This window comes from Phlebotomus papatasi, chromosome 3 (genome assembly GCF_024763615.1).
Source record: "Phlebotomus papatasi isolate M1 chromosome 3, Ppap_2.1, whole genome shotgun sequence".
Lineage (NCBI taxonomy): Eukaryota > Metazoa > Arthropoda > Insecta > Diptera > Psychodidae > Phlebotomus > Phlebotomus papatasi.
In genome coordinates, this window is record NC_077224.1 from 7,210,842 (window position 1) to 7,235,847 (window position 25,006).

At 32.3% G+C, this 25,006-nt stretch overlaps 1 protein-coding gene across 10 annotated transcripts in view; it reads right to left on the bottom strand.

Annotated features, from left to right (window-relative positions):
• LOC129806592 (homeotic protein spalt-major) overlaps nt 1-25,006 on the bottom strand; it is a 171,015-nt gene that overhangs the window by 50,279 nt on the left and 95,730 nt on the right. For 2 of the 10 annotated variants that reach the window (XM_055855293.1, XM_055855291.1), the window contains exon 1: nt 4,373-5,248. The exons of the other annotated variants lie outside the window; for them this stretch is intronic. In XM_055855293.1, coding sequence (XP_055711268.1) covers nt 4,373-4,442 — 70 coding nt within the window. In that variant the 5' untranslated portion in view covers nt 4,443-5,248. Of the gene's footprint in view, nt 1-4,372; nt 5,249-25,006 lie in introns of those variants that run through there. 10 annotated transcript variants of the gene reach the window in all.

Below are 25,006 nucleotides of genomic sequence, written 5' to 3' on the forward strand. Positions count from 1 at the left end.
CCTGGTGTCCCTCTCATCTTTAAAGTGTTAAAAACACATAATCGTATAATGTTTCGAAGTATTTTTTATTTATTTATTGAACAATAAGACTATTGGATTTACATTAAGAGTACAAGATTTGTGTTCGGTAGTAGTACCTTTCAAACAATAAAAAATAAAATGAAGAAATAGCTAAAGTTACATCTGTTATTGGTAAGATTAAGATTAAGATTTACAGGTGAAGAAAAAGATAAAAACTTCTTATAGGATCATGCGTACTTTCAAAACTTCGCAACACTCTCGAAAATGCTGCAATACTTCCAGCACTTCCTGCTGCACTTCATGCACTTTTTACACTTACTAATCAATAATTTATTTAATCTAATGAGAAATCTAATTAAGAAAACTTTAAAAAATATCTCAAGAAATTTATTATTCCGCATATTTCTAACATTTTGCTTATATTTTGAATTTCTAGCAACAGATACTCTTGCATACTTTCAGTAATGTAAATATTATTTTTGTTTTACGAAGGGGTACCAACATATTTTGAATTTTCCTAAGAGACCAGTGAAGCTGCTTTTGGAAAATAGAGTATCTTTAAAAAATGTATTGTCGTTTGCAATTATTGACGCTATGCTGGAAAGTCTGTAGAAATCCAAAAGTACGAGAGCAACAACTAATTTAACACTTCAGATGTATCTTCACATTTTATTAAGCTTGATCCTCTCCCTGGTTTTAAAATTCTTTAAAATTGAAACGTTTTGAACTCTTGGGAAAGGATTTTAGTGATTGCTGATAAACTTTTGCAACAAGCTTGGCTATTTTTTGCAGGACCTTTTCCGTTATTATTGTTATTATTGTTGTATATTAGAGAAATTTCTCCAAAATTATTTTCCAACATTTTAATAATCTCTTCAATTGTTATCGCAAAATTTTCTTCCACTAGGATACTTACAATATAGCCATCAATATTAGAGACCATTTAAAATAGAATTGATATTTCGAAGAATAAATCCCTATTTCGAAATTTTTAAAGCCACTTTTAATCTTTTTTAGAGCAAGAACACCATCTAACTAAATCTCCAAAATGTTTTTTTTACGAAAGTCCATCAATTATGTTTATTCCAAATTACGCAAACATTAAATATTACAAATGTTCCTTTTCGTTTCTCATTTTGTAAAAGTTCTCAAAAGCAGAAATCAACCTTTTTGAAGAGACGTAATACACTAAAACCTTTCTAACATATGCAAAAACGTAAACAAAACAAAATGGTGAATGTGCTCTATCTATGGAATACCCCATCCCATAACTACAATTGCGAAAAAGTCCCACGAATTTATGCAATCATCCAATACATATTAAAATAAATTATTAAAAAAAATATATCAAATTGATTCAAAGTCAATTGCAATAGGTATGTCAATATTTGTGAGCAACTATATGAATTTGGAATACCTGTAAAAATTAAAGAAAATTATTATTCAGCTGAATATTTGCTTGGAAAAATTACAACACAAATTAAGCTGTAAAAAATTTGAGCATATTTGCTCCATTTCATTGTCATAACCGAACTTGTAAAATGTCAAAAAAGATCTTTTCAAATTATACTGCCGTTCGAATTAAAAATCTCAATTAAAATTAGCGTAGTCCGAAAAATACGGGATTAAGCAGAAAAGACCTTATATTCGGGCACTTCCACTTCCAAAGACTTCCAAGCAGTTCATTTTCAACCGTACACCACTTCCAACAATAATATCTGCCCCTTGTAATCAACTAATAATTCTTAAGAATTTTTTAACCCTTTAACGACGAGACACTTTCTACAGACTGAAAATCAACAATAAAAATTAAACTGGGAAAGATAACCAATGATAAACCTTGCATCTAACCTTGGAAAGTCCAACAGAGTCAGATTCGATAATTTTGTGCTTCTACGAACGATAGGGACAAAAAGAGCCCAAATATTTAAGTAATTTTTCTGACAATACCAATGAATAATATTTTTCGCTTTAATGAAAAATATTACGTATGAGTATTGTAGTTTTATTGCCAAAAGGGTTTTGTTTAAAAAAAAATGTAAGTATAAAAAATAAATAAAATCAATTATGAATTTGAGAATTTAAAAATTCGCCATTTTTGAGCTTAAATATTTACTACATAGCAAATAGCTAGAGACTTGCAAAAAATATTGTAGTTTCCTTTAACCTTCTACTTTACAATTATGTACAGATATAAAAAAATAACTTTAGGTAGTCAGGAAAAATTATTTTCTTTATGGGACACCGGTGTTCCAATCGTCCTTAAAGGGTTAAAAAAGTAAATTTTGTAGACCTGTGTAATTATTTTCAAAGTTAATAGAGATTTTAATTCTCAAAAATCCTATACTCTCTATGTAAAATCTTAGCTTCAAATCGCCCTCCTGTAAAATTTGCCTACCGTGAGTTATTCGTTTCTTATTCTGAGCGATCGATATGTTTTCAGCTGTAGTGAAATTGATAAGCATTTGGTGCTCTCTGAGTACTGTCCGATCTTTTCTAGTGAACGGATCTTATAAAATACAATAAGTCGCATAAGGTCCAAGACATATTGTAACTGCCAGATTTTAAAGGGTGCTAAAAGCTATCTTGTGGCAGATTTTCTGAGATTCATCCACAATGTTTGTGGTAAATTCAAATAGAAATTGCTACATGGCTAATTGGTGTTGGATTCAATTGAAATGAATTATGGTGTTTATTTAATACAAACATAATTTTCTGTTTAGATTTAACAAATTGATTTGATAGAAACCAGAAGTGTGGAAGATTTTCACTTCATGGGGAATTGAGTATATTTGGAAAATATCTTAAAATTTTGGTATATGGCATGATTAACCATCTCGTGAAGAAGGTGTATATGTAAGTTTGGGTAGAACTGTTAGTAGAGTTATATATCTTCAAAGTCATATCCCATGATTTGTCTTTGTTTGTTTTATACCGTGAAATATTGTACACAACTTCACCCAATTGATAATTAAGTTTTTCCCTGGGATGATTGTACATCCCAAAATATTTGGAGTACATCACGTTGACGGAAATATCGAGTCAACATCAAAATTGTAGATGTTTGCCAGGAAAGATATATATAATCTAATGATGTTTTTTGGTTCCTGGTGGTGCCGATGACAATATATGGCACGGGGATAAGGTTCCACAAGGAATAAGAAGTGAGAGGTATTCCAGAAGGGAAACTATAACTTTCTTTTCTTGTTTATACCATTTCCCTGTCGAACCCTCCACCAAAAGTATTAATGAAAAATTCACTGCCAGATTTAACAGTTGGCTTTTTCAAACTAAAAATATACGCTATATTTGGGACACATAAATCACACAAAATACCCAACACACCAGAGAAAAAAAAACCCATCCTTGTGGAAATATTTTCACAATTATTCCAATCGAAAATGTACACAAATTGCGCCCCATGGTGATTGGGTAAACAAACAATCATAAGATTGAAAGATTAAATATTATAATTCAGACGCAATTGAAAATTAATTTACAGTGACTACACCAGAAATTGATTCACAATACCAATGGAACACCAACAAAAATTATTCGTGACGGACAAAATTGAGGTCATTTGCAATTTTTTTGTTTTTAAAAACTGTATAATTAGTTTCATTTGGTGCCTTTTGGATATATCCTCCAAAGTGTCGCGAACGCGAGAAGAATTTCATAATGTGTTACTTTTTTTTTTTTTATTTTAAAAGCACTTTTGTATTTTTGGAGTATATTTATACCTCGTTGAAGCCAAACCAAAAGACAACGACGAAAAAAATTAAAAAAGACACATTTTATTATGAACATGTAAAGTTTTGGAATCGTGCAGAAAACATAAAATTATTGTAAAACCGTGATATGAAAAATTAATTTGCGAAAAAACAAATAAAAATTAAATTACGGCTACACTTTCTCATTTAAATTCTCAACCGAAATTGTGTTATATTTTATTACTTAAAAATTCACGGATTTTTTCGATGCTTTCACTTTGTGGATCTGCGTATCAAGTCTCTGCACTTAATGTGATCGAATTTACGAAAAAATAAATAAACATTTAATAATGTTGACTGTCTTTTTGTGAAACGATTTATTAAAATGTGCCCAAAATGCGTAACACTATTCAATTAAAATTATATGAGAAATGTTTTATCTTTGGCCAAAATTGATGGGTGTTTTAGATGAATTTTTAAACACTTTCACCAAAGAAACATGAACTATTTTCTTGTGGAAAGATATTAGTATAATTTTAACAATCTAATTTGTATCCGGTCAAGTATAAAATATTGAGATAAGGCCGTTTTTAACACTTGTAAAATTTGCAACTAATTTGTGTTTTTTTGAAAGTGCCTACCTCTATTTGGTCTGGGCTTGTCTTTAAATTTCTTCAGTATCCCGTACTTAACAATTCCGAATTGTATCATCTTCCACCCACCATTCACAACACTTGAATCTCTGCGATACTTTTCAGTGTTCTTTGTCAATAATTCACAGAGTTTTATTTATTTTTTTGGTATTTCTGGTTTTGTTTTTAATAATTCTAATCACTTGTTTTCAAACTTTTCCGATTGAGTGCGATATTCACATCAAATCAGCATTTCATTGAGTTCACACGATTTTCGATCATCGAATTTAAATTGTTGAATCCGATGTAACTGAAGGTGGACTTTCAGTGAATTGCACATTTTAGTGTTTTAGATGCTATCTCATTTATTTAAATCACGTTCTACCCATTTTTCACTTTTTTTCCCTATCTCTCTGGCTAGATGAATGAAACACCAAAAAAACCGAAAATTCTTGTTCGAAAATCAAGAAGAAAATATCCGCCGAAAATGCAAACTAATCGAATAATCGATTTTGATAGAGTTGTATGATCATTGATAAAAAAAAAATGATCAAACTTACAAATATCTAATTAAAGCACAAGAGTTCATCAATATGTTCATTTGATGGGTAACACGCTTCGAAAAGTCTCAAGTGAAAAACGTTCTTGAACGCCTTTTGAACACCTGTCTTGGCCAATTGTACGAACATTCGCACGAGTCCATGGACAAAGGGTATGTTTTAGAAGGAGACACGAAAACTGGTGTCACGGGATTTTTCTTCTTTTATCTTTATCTCCGTTGCTAAATGTCAATCCGTCACAATGCACATAAAATGACTGGTTTTTACGCAAAATCGCACCACGCACCGTTTTAGATTCAATCGAAACGCGCGTCAAAGCAGCACTGATAGACGGAGTCAGTTCGCTGCCTCAACAGCCCGTCATTTCGAATTCGATTCTTCTGTATGTGAGAGACAGTATATGAAATGCCCGAAATGCTAATGTATATGTCAAACTAACACATCTCTACCCATTCTGGTAGAAAATCCAATGGAAGGCAAGTATATAAGACAAATTTTCCCCTCTTGAAGTAGTACTATCCCCTCCAGAAACACTGTTTTTTTTTATCTTCATACTACTTCTGGCAACATAACTCAATTTCCGATGGCATAAGGCATAGATGTAGGAGAGGTATGTAAGTATAAAAGTTAAGGAATTGGTAATATATATGTCTTACTCTTCTCTCTTCATAATTTTCATGTGGCAGGAAAATATCATTAATTTGCATATATCCCTTCCAAACCTATAGAAAACGAGAACAGGTTGGCCAGGTATTGCCAGGGCTATGTACTTTAGGCAAAAACTTTTGCGCTTCTGTCGGGGGATTCTTCGGGAGAGGGGGTAGAGCATCGAACGGGCAAAATTTCTGATTCGGATAACTTCGGGTTTTGCTTTTATGAAAATACATATTTTATGTGGTGGCCGGACGACGAGTTTGCGCATCGTTTCGGGGCGCTCGAGCTCCTTCTTTTGAGAGCACTGAAATATTAATAAGAAGAAGATGACAAACCGAAACTTTGATTATGACAGGCAGAGGAGGAGCATTTGCCGTCGGGGCGGAGCATATTTTCCTCATATATGTTTATTATTGAGTCAGAACAGTCGACTTTGGCCTTATATGCAATCTATAATATTCCGCAAAAGTCATAACACATCTCTCTACGCCTCATACATCTCTCTCACACTGTATGACTAAAAATTTTGTTAGAACACTTGATACTTTTCGCTTGTGCCATACGGGCGTTCTGCTGGTAGTACTTTTGACTGTGAACCCGATAAGTGGTAGAGGGTGACAATTCTCCCTTATATACTACTTATATTCTACATATAATGTGACATCTCATATGAAACTGCTCAGCTCAACAAACTCACTTATTCTCTATGTCCTAAAATTACTTTTTCTTCTCCCACAGCACTTAAATTCATGCTCCAGGAAAATTTGATGATACATTTAAACTGAATTTAATAAACAATATAAACTAAGACTATACTGAATCTTGTCTCGTCCTTGAAACTAAGCTTGAATCCAAGAATAAATGTCATAGATTCCAGTTTTGAGAACAGGGGTGACATGATAACTTATTTTCGATAGTATCGACTGCGTCGATTTTGAAAAATTTATACGATAGCAGAACTTCCTGTAGCTAATATAGATATTTATAAACAGTAACATCCTTTTAAGAATGTCATAATGAATAGCCCAGAAACGCGTAAAAAGCCGACATCCACTTAATCTAACAGGAGTGGAATGATAACTTTTCGACACTTTCGAATCGATAGTATCGATAAATCTATATCTGTTAGATTAAGTGAATGTCGACTTTTTACAGATTGTTGGGCCATTCATTGCGATATTCTTAAAAGAATGAGACTGTTGATAAACAGTTACAGGAAGAGCAGCTATCGTTTAAAGTTTTCAGAATCAACAGTCGGTAGTATCGAAAATAAGTTATCATGTCACCCCAGATATACATTTATCGATACTATCGATTCGATAGTGTCGAAAAGTTATCATTCCACCCCAGTAAAATGCCTATGCTTCATACGACCCAACGCTTCGTAATGACTAGGGCACTCTTTTCCTTAGTTTTTAAAATATAGGTGCGAAAGGATCGGTTTTATTTTATTTTATTTTATTTGAATTTCAATTAATTAAGTTTCAATTTTAATTTTTCACAAGACCCAGAAAAAACGTGTTCTTTTAGAACCTATACTGGGTCTCTAAACTCCCCTATACTGTTCTCAATGTACAGTTCAAGATATTTAAAATTAATAAAAGTGAAACCTTCAATCATTTGAAATGATGGGGTTTTATTATGAGATTTCCATAGATGTTCAGATAGCAGATTTTTCTGCAATGACTTATACAACCTATGAAGCAGGATTTCCACCGTTTGCCTCTGGAGGTTGGTCACCAACGCTAAGACAGCGGTGGACGCAATGGTAGGAAAAGACATAGAAATCACTATTTTTAAGCATTTGTATAGGAATGAACATCTTTTTAATTTATTTAAAACAATCAGCTGTACATGTGTACATTGTAAATATTCTTTGGAGAGCGAATAAATAATAATAATAATAATAATAATAATAAAGAGTCACATTTATTGGGAAACATAGTAAAAATTCTATCATTACAAAGCTCGAAATCATACGAAACATGGGCACTTTCCCCCATTTCCCTTATTAGGGGGAAGTGGAGTACATTTGAAAATGGAGCGTCTTTGAAATGGGGATTTTTCTCCTATGTTTAAGTTGAACTGAGATATACTTAAGAGGAAAATCCCAATTTCAAATTTGCCCCACTGCCCCCTAGGCAAGTAATACCGCTTAGAAATTCTAACGAACGTCAACACATTTTTGTTATTTACCTCTTACATCTTATCCCTTAGATTTAGATCATAAAGAACTCCATTGAGTATAGTTCTGGTTTTGGTAACACATAGGAATTGAGAGAAAATCACGGCAGGAAGACAACAAAAATATAGGTTACCAAAATTCTTTTCAACTGTACTAAATTTCTTATCATTGAGAACAGGAAAAATTTCTTTGTGAACAGTTTTGCGAACAATGACTAAAGGACAAGCATATGGATAGAAAGTAAGCTATTAACGAGTAATGTTCTTATTTTTAAAACCATGAAAAATTTCATTAAGTACCGTAGATGAGAGTGACTTTGAAACCCTGCATTTCGTAAGTATTTCTTTTATTCTAGCACTTCAGGATGGTAATTACTAATCGGACATAAGAAATCAGATCGATGAAGACCACTGTTATGTGCCGGAATTTACCATAAGCTTACGAAAAGCAGGGGTGCAAAGCCACACCCGGAGTGTAACGTCACCTGCATTTACGATATAAGATTGAGAACAGTAAGGATTATGAAACAAGCTTTAGATAGATAGAATTACTATCATTAATTTTTATCTGTTATGCTGTATACACACTAGAAGCAATTTTTGTAAAAAAAAAATGCCTTTTTAAAAAAAATTCTGACGTTTTAAAACATTGATTTAACGGAATATCGGACTTTTCATTTATTGAAAACTCAAGAATAAATGGTGATGATTTACTTTTAATTTCAAACATTTTTAGGATAAGAAATGTAATTTAGTTTAAAACCTGAAGATTAATAAATTACTCAAGAAGAAAAAATCTTGTTAAACCGATACTCTCATTTTATGGAAGGAAAAGAAGGGATATTTTACATACGAAGTGATAAAAGTATGGAGTGCAGATTTTGTCCGATGTCTCTGACTATTTCCATCTGGGTGAATCCGTGGAAGAACTGAAGATTTCCTTCCTCCCCGTCAGCCGATCGAACTCCTGAAGTATATGTCCACCAGTCGCTCGGTGACTCCCCCGACGATTCCCCCCTTAGGGGCAGCTAGCCTCCCGCGACGGCGACGATAAGAATACCGGTGGGGCCCTTGGTGCGATTTCTCCATCCATTGACTCCAGGTCATCTTGGAAAGCCAATATTTAGCTTTACGTACGAGCTGGATTCTCAATTCGCAGGGTAACTTCTCCTATAGTCTTAAATGGCTGGGATTTCCTCCAGGAAAGTCCATTGTCTCGACGATAGGCATTCCTCCACATGGAGGAGAACTTTTAACTCTCCACCACTCACTCTCACTGCTTCCTCCTCGGAGATCTGATCCAAACTGATCCGGTTGGGAAAAAGAGGACGGGAGGAAGGTGGATTGACACCACACATTCACAGAAAGGGCATTTATTCCGATTTTCGCCGTAATTTAAATAATTTTTATAGCAACGAATTTGATTTAAAAAAGTGCACGTTATAGTTTCTGTCTACAAGGATAGAGGAAATTTTCTTTAAAAAGGCATTTTTTAAAGAAATTTCTACTAGTGTGTAGAGGCCATTATTAGATTAAGGAGGTAAGCGGATTTGACATAAGAAAAGAAATTTACTTTGTCGATTTCTTTTTATTTTTGAACTATATAATTTCATAAATTCAAATTTTCGTCTATCTGATAGAGTAGGCCTTGGCAGATAATTTCACTGGAAAATTTTTGGAAAATTTTCAAAATTGACCCGTTGAGAAATGGTATGATAACACTCTCATTTTTTCCGTTGTCACGTTTTTTTTCTAGCAGCTTCAGCTTAAATCCATAAAACTAGTATTTTCTTTTATGATATGACCGTGGCTCGTGCTTAACAGTAGGTTTTTTTTAATTTTTTTTTCGATTTTTGGGACAACTTTTTTCAAAAAAGTGATAATTTTCAGCCATTTTTTAACATGTTTTATACTATAAAATCCGTCAAAATCAATATTTCTAAAAACCCTCATGTTAAGCACGAGCCAAGTATATCTAGAAAAAGTATGCAAAGTTTCAGAAATATCGGTTCAGGCGTTTTCAAAATATCTTGATAACCGATTTTGAAAATGGTGTTTTGAGAGAAACGCGTTTAAATTTTACAACAATATGCGCGCGCGGGCAAGATGCATAACTAAAACTGCTCTATTTACCTCCGAGAGTTTTACTTCGATTAACTTGAGATTTTCAGAAAATGTTCTTTATTTTTTATCCTATTTAATAAGCAAATAAAAAATCGATTTTTTAAAGCCTTCAAAGACGCTTACCCCCTTAAAAAAAGTTTATTAAGTATGGTTTTGAAAACAGTAAGGATTCAGGAACATCTTGCAAAAGATGGTATTTAATTATCATGTGATATCGAATTGTTTTGGCAATATGTTTGAGTATGCTACACATTTCTTTTAGCTGTCATCAACTCATTATCATATACCGTTTAGACCAAGAATAATGTTAATGGGTAGGGGAGGCTGGGATAGTCCAACGCATGTATTACTTTCGAACATAAAGCTTTATAAAACGAAAAAATGTAGGAATTGTCCTGCATATTCTTAGATAATCAGAACCCAAGAAAGACTACAATATGGCTTCAGATCTAAGGCTTAGCCATAAGGATTAATAACTCTATTTTCTCATAAATCAAATTTTTTTGGAAATGTTTAATTTAGGATTGAATTATTAAGGTTTAATGACCTGTTAGCTTCTGAAAAATCAGTAAAATTGGTAGCTGTTTAGGATTTTGAGGCCTTCTGGAACTGGGCTAAACCTCTAGTCTGTAGACCGCTTAACGGAACATAATCAGTTTGAATATGTTTCATATTAGTTTAGCAAATGTGTCCTGAAAAAAGTTCCAGTGCGTGAAACTACTCCATCCTGCAATAGAGTTTCTAGAACAGTGAGTATTAAACATCAACAATAGGGATAGAAAGCTGTCTATTAACTAACAATGCTACATAAAATTTTAACAATACCCCATATTCTTTTTAATCTGTCTTGCTTGTTAGATTAAGGAGAATATGTTTAAGTACGATTTTGAGAACAGTTTCAGGATAGGAATATGTCTTGAAAAGAATCATTGAAAACTAACAACTTAGTTGAATACAAATAATTATAAAATTGGACATGCAATGGAATCAATAACAAAACCATCACTCTTCTATCATGGAAATCTTAAATCGAATTCTTTTACAAAGTAGCCAAAAATTTTCTGAGAATTTAAGGTATTTTAATTTAATGCACTTGTATATTTTCATAAATAACCTGTAATTCTTGTCTAGCAATTTCACATGTGACAAGATCTAGTTCCTCAATTATTATTAATAATATTATAAATAAACATTCTTTTAGGATATAGCTTTTTATAGTCGCACTAAGCAAACAAATAAATTTACAGACTCTGCTATAGTAATTGGCAGAGAAAATCTGTTTTATACTTATTTTGTCGTAACTTTTCCATGTTATTTAATTTACAAAATGAACGTAAAATTAATTATTTCAATAAAAGTGACCTTATGAGATACCTCCGCTCTAATTCTATTTTTTACCATTTTCTCATTTTGTTTCACCTAAATTGGTTTTGTTGAAATTAAGTATATATGGGGAGAAATATAATTAAGTATCACATATAATTCAATTAAAAAGTAATTTGAGAGTAGTTTAAATATAGAAGAGAAGTTTATTTTCGAATTAAAAATGTTGCAATACTAAAAATAAAGCAAAATTTTACAAAATATTAATATTATGTTTTCCGACTTTAGTAATGCAGGAAATTCTGTGGTTAGATAAAATACCATGAGTACTTATAGTGACTAATGTACAGTACATGTACATGTGAAAACAACAATTGCAGCTTTTCATATAAAATCTTACTTTATAATGGATTTACTATGCAATTTACAGATAAAATGCCCAAATATTAATCAATCTATACGAACAGGTATTTAATTTTCAGGAAATCACAAATGCGATATCAAAAAATCTAAGAAATATGCTTTAGAGCTCTTTAAGCCTTGACCTTTCTAATCCAAAACAAATTATTCTGTTATTTGCATATACGTACGATACATGCTGCTAGACAATCTTTAAAGTGTAAGCGAAAAAATGTTGAATCTGCCGTTTATATAGCCCAAAAAAATCTTTTTCAAGTGAGAAAAGAGAAAGTAGAGTCATGTAAAAAACCTCAAGTGGATATCTCTTACCGTTTGGTTTCTAATGGCCTCTGCACATTGTGAAAAAAATTGTCCAAATGGAGCATTTTGACACTTTTTTTTATATGTGATATACATGTAAATCGCAATTGGACAAATATTACTCACAATGTGTAGAAAAGTACATTACCAGGCGCGCTGTGTCTTTTTTGTAATACTTAAAACTTTAAATCCCGGATAAGTATATTACAAAATATTCTGAACAAGAAAAACGACCAATAAATTACGTCAATTGTTTCTTTTTTGTGTTTTTAATGGGTTATAAAGAAAACTAGTTATTCCACAGCAAAAAGACGGAATGAAAGTCAAAACAGTGATTTTAGAAAACCCTCAAATTTTTCGTTAAGTTAGATTGAAGCATTACTGTTCCTATTACTTTGATATTGTAATATTAAGATTTGTTCATTTGCAATTTTCAAAAATAAGGGTTGATATATTGTTCTAATGATATATAGGAATGCAAATTTAATTATTGGTGTAATATTCGTTGATTATAATAATATATATGACTTTTTTGTCTACATTTGGGGGTATGACAGAATGGCTAACAGCTCAGTTAGATCTAGCCTTTCTCCTTTTCTCTCTGTTTTTTTAGTGGATGATTTTATGTGAAAAGGATATTGCAAACAACAAGTTTTCATGTGGATACATCTGATGAATATTTACTATGGCATATAATATCCTGCAAAGGGACTGTTCCACCGTTTTGCTTTAATTAATGGAGGTTTGGCACAAACGCTAAGACGGCGGTGGACGCAAACTCACAAATATCTCACATTAGCATTATTGTAACGCTCTATTTAGTACTTTGTGCCCTTTAGGTGACTTTGACTCCCTCCTATTCATAAGCTTGTTTTTAATTCTAATATTTAAGAACGATTCTCACCGTTCTCACCGATCAGACATGGTAGATCGGATCGGTAAAGACCATCCTTAAATTCTAGAAGTAAAGAAAAGCTTACGTAGAGAGGGTTTCAAAGTCATCCGCACTTACGGTAGTTAGAAAATAAATTCACTTAACAAGAAAGAAAATAACAAGATTAGGGGAAACTGAGGCAATAGTAAAGATGCGGCAGTACCCAAACACTGCGATATTTGTAATCCAGATATTAGAGTTTAGAAGACGAAACCTATATTAATTCACAGAAACTATAGGGATCCTTGTCCATTGAAGAAATGCTCGACATAAGCTCACTGTCCCAGTTTCCCCTATATAATTTGTGTCTCAGCCCAATAAGACAGTTTAAACGAAGAGTAGGTTGGGACAGTTTTACACAATTCACCTTTACCCACAAATCTTTTTCTAAATGAGCATGATAATTCCCTAATAGGGGAAGTGCTATAATTTTGGACAGGGTGCTTATAAGCATCAATGTTCTAAGTTTGAAGTGCGACATTTTCAATACTAATTGATTTTTTTGTTACTCTCTTTTTCAGAAGAATTGTTTAGAAACTTAGCTAACTGTTGGTCTTAATACATTTGAAAATAAATTGATACGTAGACATGACTTTGACTGTAATTTTGGACAGCTTGCTTGTAATTATGGACACTTTGCTTGTCAGTTCGGACAGCACATTCACCTTGTACAAGAAAAAATAATAATACATGTCTAAAACTCCCTTTGCAGGAAGGTCTTGTTCCGTCATGGAATGTTGTGCCAACATTATTATTCTTATTATTACATCCGCCTCAATATGATGCCAATTTTTCTCCATTTCAAGAACGTAACTTACCAAGTCTTCTTCCTGTTTGGTAAGGGAACCGTAGAATGTCACAAGAAACATTTAATGTTAAAATCTTCGAAAAAGAACAAATATTTAGGTAGAATTCGTTATTTATCAAATATTGAAATAAAAATGCATAATTTTGATCAGTTTATTTTAAGTGTCCAATTTTACGCTCAAAGTGTCCAAAATTAGGAGCACTTCACCTATTGATTGCTCTAAAAATTTGTTTTCTAAAATCATTTGTAAATTCAATGGCCATACCCTGTCTTTACTTTAATTTCTTCCTTGATTTTATTACTTGATTTTTAGCAATAAAACAATTTAATAAATAACTGATTTATAAGTTAACCCAATCTTACGAAGCCTCGTTGAATTTCCGAATTTCTGGACGGGAAAATTGAACTTAAAGTTGGCAATGTCCTTGAAGCTTTGAGCTTTAACTGTGCGTTAATGCTTCAGTCTCATTCTTCTCAACTTATCGATCGTCTTTTCTATATGATAACACCACCCAAAAGCTCCCGCTTGCGATTCAAGTGAATTCCGTGGTACAAGTAAATAAGTTTAGAGAAATGCACAGTATCTTCTTTCCTAGCAGCTTCATCAACATTGTCGATTTCAGATGATTTGAAGCATTGGTTATTTGTGTTTTTTCGGTTGATTTAACTACGTTATGTGAAAATGCCTAACCCCCTTCCCTCTATTCAAAGTCAACCGTTTATGCAGACCTCATTCAATTAATTTCCTTGTCGCAATTTTAATTGATTTTCGAAACAAATCATCAAATCAAAAAAGTACCATTCACTCACGGCAATAATATTGCACAAAATATACATTCTATCCTCATAATACATATACATAATGTTAGGTACATATCCCTGGAAATTTTGCGATGTTTTTACATTGGTGGACGAGGGTGTTTTGGAACGGAGAGAGGATGCTTTTTTTTTGTCCAGGAGCGCCCATTTTCGATGGATAGCCGTCGAATTGCAATTGAAATCCACTACAAGAGTGAATGAATGCGATATTTGTTTATTTTATAAATGAATTGTGAATAAATTCGCAAACACAAATTTGCAAAATTTATCAAACACAATGGTGGAATTTAATGCAATTCACAGGATATTCGTATAGGTAAAACACAAAAAAAATTGTGGGGGAGTATTTTTGTAAACTTTTCCCGCGCATTTGAGTTTTGTGTTTTTTTTTTCAGTTTAGCCAATTGAAGGGGATGAAATATATTCTTTTCTGCATGAAGATGGAAAAATCATTGATGTGTAAAAATGACTGGGTAGACAATGATGATCTATTATTTATTTTTGGACACATTCAAAATGAATTTGAAATGGGGAAGAGAAAGATATGCCGAGAAAACGAGCGTATAAAAGGTCGACATTTCAACAACTGCTGTTGTATATGAAAGTTTTTATCTCTTTTAACTTTATTGCTCATAAATATTTTGAAAAAAATTAAATATTCCTCTAGTCCAGGGGACAAGAGCATTTATAAAAGTCACTAGTGGAGACTTATTAACAAGCGACAAAGTTGGACGGCGCACATGAATTAATGCATTAAATGGTTTGTTGAAGTCTCACGAGAAGCAATGCGTGGGCGATTGACAGAGTATCATGTCCGTTGAAATAATTTAATTATGGCCGATTAATTCCAAAAAGATTTTGATACAATTTTCCTTAGTGATCGCAATCGAATTTATAAGCCTTTAGAGAAAGTTTAACGTTAACCATTTTGCAACGAGAAAAAAACCAAGAATATTTTGCACATGGATAGTTTTGAGATATTTCTCCTAATTTTGTCCTTTCTTCTCCCACTGATCTCCAAGGGTATTTTGTCAAAGATTTAGAAAAAAAAATTGTCATAATTTGTATGGATCAGCCAACAAGACGATGCGACAGTTTTGAAGTTTTACTCACTGAAGACCCATGAGAGATAATCCTTTTCTATCTTCCAAAACATCGGATTACTCATCTATTTAACCTTCTTCTTTTAACAATTCCCATCCAGGCTTTTGCCCTATGGACTATGGGTATATAGCAGGATTACGGTATAAGTACTCTTTCCTCCCACATGAAATGCGAGGCCGCAATATTAATTTCACATTTCATTCTTATGTCGCCAGCGTATGAAAGACTGCGGTTGTTAAATCATGAAGAAAGGAAGAAATATTGTTTTGTCACCACAAGATTTTCTTTCTTTCTATGCCGAAAAAAAAGAGACAGGAATTTATTTCACTGCACCTTCTTTCATTGAGAAGATTGAGTTACTGCAGAAGTAATGCGTAAAATGCACAAATCGGCAGTTACATTTGAAAAGCGACGATTTAACGTCGATTTGACTTTCTTTTTTCAATTTCGCCAATTTATATGAATTTGTCACTGGTTTGTATTATTCATGGAATAATTTACCTATTAATGTTAGATCATACGCAAAATATTATAGCAAATATAAATAAATTAAATAAATAACTCTACCGGTCGAGACAAGGAACCGGTCGAGCGAGGGCACTTTACCTTACATAAAATTTTTCATATTACACTGAAAATTTTTATTCATTGGTATTGTCAGAAAATTGATTTAAATTTTTCGGCTATTTTTGTCCCTATCGGTCGTAGAGGTAAAAAACGCACCGAATCAGACTCTGTCAGATTTTCTAAGGCTAGATCTTGGGGAATGTAGGCATGGTTCGCACAGAGTGAACCTTCAAACGATGCAAATTCTCTCTTTGTTTGCAAAGAGCTGACCTGCCATTTCTCATCTCGTTTCATGAGCTTAATAATGATCTATCTTATAGCTAAGATTTGACGAACTAGTTCTTTGCAAACAAAGAGAAAATTTGCGTTGTTTGAAGGTTCACTCTCTGCGAACCATGCCAACATTCCCCTAATACTTTTTACTGATTTTGTTTATCAGTTTAAGTTTTATTGTTGATTTTCGGTCCGTAAAAAGTGTCTCGTCGTTAAAAGGTTAAACTTTGGGTCACTTCTACGTTTCTAAATATATTATTTTAATTTTTTAGACTTTAAAATATTTTGTAAAAACCTTGATTAATTCCTAATGACAGTTTTTCAAGATCAAATGTTAATTTTGATTTTACTTCAAGTTCATTTTCTGACAAGTCTGAATTGGTTCTAATCGATTATAAAACCACGTCATGAATTCAATATGAATGATTATAAACCAATAACACTTTTTATGCAAAATGCAATTGTATTTCTTCTATAAAACTTTTCGAAAATTTTAAAATAATTTATGAAATGATTGTGAATCAAAAAATACTTTTACAAAAATGCGATTTCGAAAGAAAGTCTAAAATCTAAAACCACGAACACGTAGCCATTCTTTTTTTTATAAGTATAAGTAAAACGTTGTTTTTATCAATCTATCACAAATAATAGAAACTACTTTTTCGCTATAGAGTTAAAAAACATGAGGTGGAGCATTCTACAAAGGCAAAATACTTTGCATCGTTAAGGTATATTTTTAAGTTTTCTTTTAAGGGGTTACGTGGACTACGAAGACTAAAAAAACATATTATATCTCCAGATGTCTTTTTCAGCGCAATAAAAAAATTTAATTCAAGTTCTTATGTTCTTAAAAATTTTCAAAATTCAGACATTTTCACGTGATTTGTGGAGATTTCTTTTCGTAGGCAAGATTTTTCAGAGTAGGGTTATCTTATAATAAAAATACAAATATTTCCTGTTAGCTAATGAGTTTAACTAGTCCTTGAACGAAGGATTTTATGTTTACTTGATCAGAACTTATTCTAGGAATCGAAACGTGATGTAAAAATACGTCAAAATTGTTTTTTTTTTGGTTAAAATTCTTTCAAAAATTCAAATTTCATTTTGTTAAAAAATCTTTGGTTCAAGACGTTCGAGAGGTTCAAGGACTAGTTTAACTCATAAGCTAACAGGAAATATTTGGTTTTTCGACTAAAGATGAACCAATTCCGAGAAATCTTGTCCACCGAAAAGTAACTTTTTGAAAAAGGTCTCCGTAAATCAGGATCCCGAGGGTGAATTTTTAAAATTTTGAAATAAAAATTTCGGGAAATATCCTTTGGATGTTTTACTTATATAAGACCTTGAATTAAATAAATCTTTTAAGGTATTGAAAAAAATATTAGAGAAAAATATTATGTTTCTTCTAGTCTTTTTGACCCACGTAACCCCTTTATGTCAAGGCCCAGTGAGTTATCGGTGACAAAAAAAAATATTCACAATTTATAGGAAAAGATAACATTCTAAAGTAAAAAATTTAGTTTTTAATTTAAAATAATAATTTCTTAATTTTGTTTAGAAGTTCTTTAAACTTCTTATATTTAGCTATGAAAAGTTAAAGATCGTATTTTGGCTGTATGTCCGGTCCTTATCACGGCTAGATCCAGGGGGATGCCATTAGCTCTGAAAAATTCGAGCGGTTTTAGTGTAGAGTTTTTCCTGTTTTCTCTCGCACACATTTCACTAGATATCTTCAAAAATACTTTAGGTTGCCAATTTGGGAATTTTGGTTGCCTATTCAATATCAAGTTGGCTTTTATTTCGTAGTTGTATTTTTTGCGAATTCATTCTAAAATAACGAAAAACAGCTAATAAACTCAAAAGTTTATTCGGCACGCTAGAAACATAAAAAAACATGACCCTGGCTAGTTCCAAAACCAAATGGTTAGAGATAGAGACTTGGTACCTTCGAGGAACCCCCTATAAGTCTACCCTGGGACCATTAATATGATCCTCATTTCCAACCTCGTATCCCTTCATCGGTAAATAACCGGTTCATAATCGGTAACTAATTTTTATCCGAAAATCAATCATATTACTCGTAAGCTATTTTAGCCTATCTTTTAAGTAATTCGTCCTTTTAGAATTTTAACCATTCAGATTTCGGCTTTCCAGGATATTAGCTTATTCGGAGTTTTGGCCCTTTCGGTATCTTGAAAATTCGTTTTTAAGGTTTTCGGGATTTTGGCCGACACCGGATCTATTGTTCCCAATCCTGATTTAAGAATTTAGAATTTAGATCCAAATTCCAAATCTCGAAGTATGACAACAGTGGGCACTATTGATCCTGATATTTTTTTTTTATTTCCTGATAATTGTTTAAATATCAATTTTATAATCATAAAAAAAAACTTCTTCAAGTTTATTTCTTTAAAAAAAAACTTCTTTAAGTACTAATTGTCGGTAAAATTGTCCGACACAATAAAGGGACATTGAAAATGAACTTTCCCTGAAAGGAAGAAAGGAAGATGATTATGGTTTTGCATGAATACAAACGGAATTATTTCTGAGGACATATTTTTTGTGTTGTCGCACGTTCCTGAATATGGTGAAATGCAATATTCGGAGATTTATCCTCTAAACACAATGACAGGGAGGAGATGAAAGCAATAGTGAAAAGAAATTGAAAAATAATATTTGTCGTGCCTGAAGCAAAATGGAATTTTGACAACGGTCTTTGTTCCTTTTTGATACAACCTCAATGGAGCTGGAGAAAGCCCATGAAGAATAAGACAATTTTACCATTTGAGGAAGGCAAATTCAAATATTATTGTGATTTTATGTCAATTGCATGTTAATATAGAGATCATATGTGTACAGTAGGACATATCGATTGTGGTTCTTTTGTTATGCTGGATATTTTTCCCTGTTGTCAACCTTTATGATTTTCTCTGGGACATGGCCTTAAGAGTATCCCTAGAAAATGTACCATTCGAAAAAATTATTTAAGCTTGAGTTAACACACATGCAGTGTCAATTTTACGCATGATGATGTAATGGGATTGAAGATGGGACAAATCCCAAAAATAAATATATTATTTCTGCAGTGGCATTTTCATGTAAACTTCATTATATGTGTATTTGACGGGGTCACACGAGGTCCCTGAAAATGAACCAATTTCCTATATTGATGGCCCGGAAAGGATGTTCACTGGAAATGAGTGAGTTCCTGCGAAATGGAAAGGGGTTGAGATGGAGATGGATGAAGGTTGTAGGGACAATGAGAGAGAAAAAAAGGGATGTCCCTGACCGGATTTTAAACATGTTACTGAGGACCTCAGGTAAGGACGATGTATTTGACAAAAATATGACAAAAGTGGGGATAATTATTTGTTTGTTATCCCAAATCTCTTCTCTATTGTAAGAGATTCCATTTTTTCCTACATAAGAGCTACACTATTGGATTTTATATTTCTCTTTTTTTTTTAATTCGGAAGGCTCTATAGAAGAAAATTTTCGATGATGGCGTCTAACTAACCCTTGACTGTATTTTCTACCTCAATTTCAATGGCTCTATAAAGGCTCTATGAATGCTCTAACATATGAGATTCGTCGGCATATAAAAAGGGAGGGAAAAAATGATAAAAAAGACCACTTACAATTGAGAGCTGTTGACAAATGTTTCATCTAACAGACACCAAAAAATTTCCTCCTCTTACCTGAAAATACAAGAGAAAAAGAGACAAAATATTAAATTGAAATAAAATTTGTGTTGAATCAACATTTCAAACATGCAATAAGGACTAAGTGCATTCATTTGGAAATTTATATAGAACATTTTTTTGTGTCATTTGCGCGTAAGGACCTATCCCCTGTATTAGATTTTTATTTTTAGGGTGGACAAAAACCTCAGCAGAATGCAATATTTGCAGTATAAATAATTTTCAGGGGGATCAATCCATGATCAGAACTTGCTAATCTTTTGGGATGGGAGATCCTGTAGAAAGAGACTTCATCGAAAAGAAGGAACGGCTTCAGGAAAGGGGTGCAGAAGGCATGAAGGTGGATTCTGTTTGTGACCTGAGAGATTTGCTGTTCAATAGAATTTATGGAGCATGGAATCTGGTTGGGTTGTTCGCAAAATGGTTGGAGACTTTATGACAGTCGCAGAGCACTGATCAGCTGTCAACGGTGGGTCATAAACAAAGTCACGCTATACGATAAGGGCCCCACTGTGGAGGACGCCGGCCGGCCATCGACCATCTCGCCCTGGAGCTGCGTCCACCCCGCAAGAAGACAACGCGTTCCCGCCATAATTTCACCAACAGATTGTATCAATAAAATAATTTCCAGTCGACAGCTTTGCGATGTTTTTGCTTTACTGCTCGCGATTGTATGGAATTTATTCTTAAAGCCACTTCACGGTTAATGAGCTCTCTCAGTACAGAGAATCCTCCAACACATTCCCCATCACCCAGTTGCCATTGGTGCGATCTGTCGATTTAATACAACAACAACAAAAAAGAATAACTTTTCGATCAAAAAATGCATCCTTTTGCCGCACCCGATCTTTCCCCAGGGAATATTTTTAGTATTCACATCATTTTCTCCCCAAAAAGAAATCTTATTCTATCTCCTTTGTGACAACACCGACTTTCTTCCAATCCCACACCTCCATCGGCTTTTTTATCCTGTCCCATCGAGACAATTAAAATCTTTCTCATATTATGGACATATATCTCCTAAACGAGACAATTATCATGAAGAATTTAAATCTAAACATTTGAAGAGAAGGAAGAAAGTCTCAAGTGGTGAAAGTCTAGCTATAGGTAAAGCTTGGACTTCCTCAACGTTGTGTAGCATGAGATCTTAAAAAATCCTAAAATGATTAAAAGGGTTAGGGTAACTGTGTTATCACACTTGCACATTAAAATATTAATATGATTCACATTAATTGTCGCTGGTGAGAGTCCAAATGTGTAATTTGTGTGTTTGAATCATTTTATATTCAAAATTTGATCTATTTTTGTTGATAAAAAGGTAGACTTGGCCCGCAAAATTTGATATAAATTGATTTATAGCATTAATGTGAAAAATTAATGCAATTTTCTCTTTAATTTTTTAATGTGAAAAATATTTATGCTTTAGATAAATTTAAACTTATTTTTGCAGGCCAAGTCCACTTCTTTATCAATAAATAGAAAAACCCCAAATATTAAGTGACTCAAAGACACAAATAACATATTTGGACGCTCACAAGGGACAATTAATGTAAATCACATTAAAATTTTAATGTGCAAGTGTGATAACGCCGTAAATGTGCCAAATTTAGTTGCATGCAAGCGCCAAAGTCTCAAGTTTGAAATGCAATATTTTTAATTCAAATTGATTTATTTATTCCTTCTTCTTAAGGAGCGTTGTTTGGAACCTTCTAGACTGCTTATCGTCTTTATTTACTTTAAAATCATTCTTAGTAGGGGAAAGTTCCCATGCTTGATACTATTGGAAGCTTTGTAATGACTACATTTTTCCTATGTTTCTCAAATAACGTGACTCCGCGATTTATTTTAAAAACTGACCACTTTCCCATACTTTTAAAAAATGGTTGCGATGAGCTACATATATATTGTGTAACATAGAAAATTTAGTCATTACGAAGCTTCCAATGGTATCATGCAATGGCACTTTCCCCTACATTTTAAAATGAATAAAAATGTAAACAAAGCTTTGGTGTTCTATTTCGACCACCTTCATTCTCATAGTGCCTTGCCCTTCGGGAATTCTTCCAATGTCTTTTTCACGTCTTCTCGTTTGTCAAAGCTACATTTTTTGTTATTCTTTTGCATTGTATAATCTCTAGAGTATGTAAAAACTAAAAATTTATGGAAATTCAAGGAACAAAAAAGGTGGCCGGAATTGCAAGCTGGCCGGAATTTGGCACACTTACCCTATAATCGTTGAAATAGTCAAAAGTATAGGGTGGAGTCTACACTTATGGATGTTATACACTTATAGACACCTTGCAAAAATTTTAAGTTCTTACCTAAAACAGGGGTGGAATGATAACATTTTGCAATTATCACTTGTAAAAATAAAAGGATCAAATTGATCCAAATTTGATTCTTTTGCAAAGGATGAATTAAATTTCAATTGTGCATATTTATCATAATATAACATATTGATTTGATCCATCCTTTGCAAAAGGACAAATTTGATCCTTTTATTTTTACCAGTGATCGAACCGATAATATCGATAAATCTATATCTCTTTTAGGTTAAGTAATTGCCGACTTTTTACGCATTGTTGGGGCATTCATTGTAACATTCTTAAAAGAATGAGACTGTTTATTAATATTAGTTACAGGAAGTCCTGCTATCGTTTAAATTTTACTGATCCAAAGTCTATATAATCGTAAATAAGTTATCATGTCACCCCAAGTTTCGAAAAGTCATAAAATGATTAGTTTATAATGTGTTTAAAATTTTTTTTTTAATTTTTTGAAATCGGTTTTATGTAATAACTTAAGATTTTTGCAAGCTATAAGTGTATGACATCCATAAGTTTAGACTCCACCCTACCAGAGTTTCAAAAGAACACACTGTTTTGGATGCATACTGCATACCTTTTTCTGAAGTTGATCATAAAGATGGAGGCATAACTTATGGCCATATTAACAAAACACTTTCTTATACCGCTTATAGCTTTAATGGATTTTTAGAAGGCTTATAATGAGAATTTAGTGTTGAAATTCCTACAGAAGCCCTTAAGCACCTTGAGGCCCCTAAGAGTGCGCCACTTTACTTTCACTAATCTCCGTTACGGAAGCAAGAGCACTATAAGCAAAATATAAGAATTTTGGTTCTATAACGCCTTAGAGAATTAAGCTAAAATATATTAAGAAAAAATTGCTTCTTGGGTAAGGCGCATTTCTTAGAACGTTTTAATAAACTTATTAAAAATTTAATGATTCCAACTAAACCTTTTTGTATAAGACTTTCATATGCAAATCTAAATTTTCCATACAGTATCATAAAGTACTGTGAAAAGGTATGGACATGTCATGAGTCTAGAAATGCTTGACAAAGGTGCACATTTATGGTCATACCGGTCATACCCAGTTTTTATAAAAATTAAAAAAAAAATTTGTGAATAAAATATTAAAAATTAATGGAATTGACAAAGAAGTATTTTACCTAATCATTATTTCAAATCAAACTAGATATAGGTTAATTTTTTTGTTTGTTTCATTTGATGATATTATACGAAATACAGTGAAGCCTCGATAGAGTCAACTAATTATTTCCAGGCCTGTTGACTCTATTGTATCCGTTGACACAATTAAAATCCGAAACCATAGATTAAAATGAGAAATTTTGATAAAAAGGTGTAATATTTTATTTTATGTTGTTCAACTTCAAGCTTGATCAGTAAAATTGAACTTTTCTATAAAATGTTCATAAGTATATAATAGGCCATAACCCATGTCATCATCTTATAGGTTAAATACTAGAACAAAGCCGGCTTTCTTTAAGGTTTTTCTTATAAAATTATAGGACATTTTTCTTCTGGGTTTTTCACTGTCTTAGGGATTTCAAAAGTCAGACGTTAAAAGCTTAGAACAACGTATTTCACATTAGATTAAAGCAAGTTTAGTTTCATTTAAAAGGTCTCACATTTCCGAATAAGTCTGACCTATAATATTTTCAATTTGTAATTACTCAATGATATTTCAATTTATTAAAGTTATTGTATTATTTAATTACCATTCAAATTAAAAAAAATGGAGGTAATTGAAGGTGCTTTATGAATGGCATTGCACAAATTAGCAGTAAAATGTTAAAATTGAGAAGTAATAAGAAAATTTTAAACAGTGATATTATCGTTCAAATTTTGGCAACAATTTTATCTGCAACAAATTTAAATGTTAAATATTAAATTAGACTAATTTTTGTAAAAATTTAGGTTTTTTACTGACCATAATTAGATATTTTACTGCTGGTTTGTTTTTTTTACCTTTGTGAATCAGTTATTAAATCGAGAATATGATTTAAAAAAAAAATACGTACTAGAAGGAAATCTTACATAAAGCTGTCGCTTTCACGAATACAAGGCTAGGATATTTTGCAATCCTTTTAAATTTCAACAAAAAAAAATTATCATGCTATTAAATATTTATTTAAACATAACATGTTATAAAATGTTGTACAGGAAATTTAGATATATCGATTAGCACTTCGTATTTCTTGTTTTTACAAATGTATATTCATAAACATTTTAAACATATAAATAAAATTAAAAAATGGTAAAATTTACGGGTTTTTGAGGCAAACATCAACTGAAAAGGGAAAATCCACATATTGTAAAAATTGAAAAATATAAAAAGCAACAAGGATTGTGCGTTGTATGAATTTAATAAAAAAAGTAGTATAAAAAGAATTGTTGCTGGATGATTTTTTTTTTCTGGTGGAGCATATCAAATTGCCAAATCAGCCAGACAAAACTGTTCTGTAGCGAGTCATATTTATCAATTTTAATGAGCATCCCTCGTTAATGACTCGATCAGATAAATATTGCCTTCAGTCGGTTTTGCCAC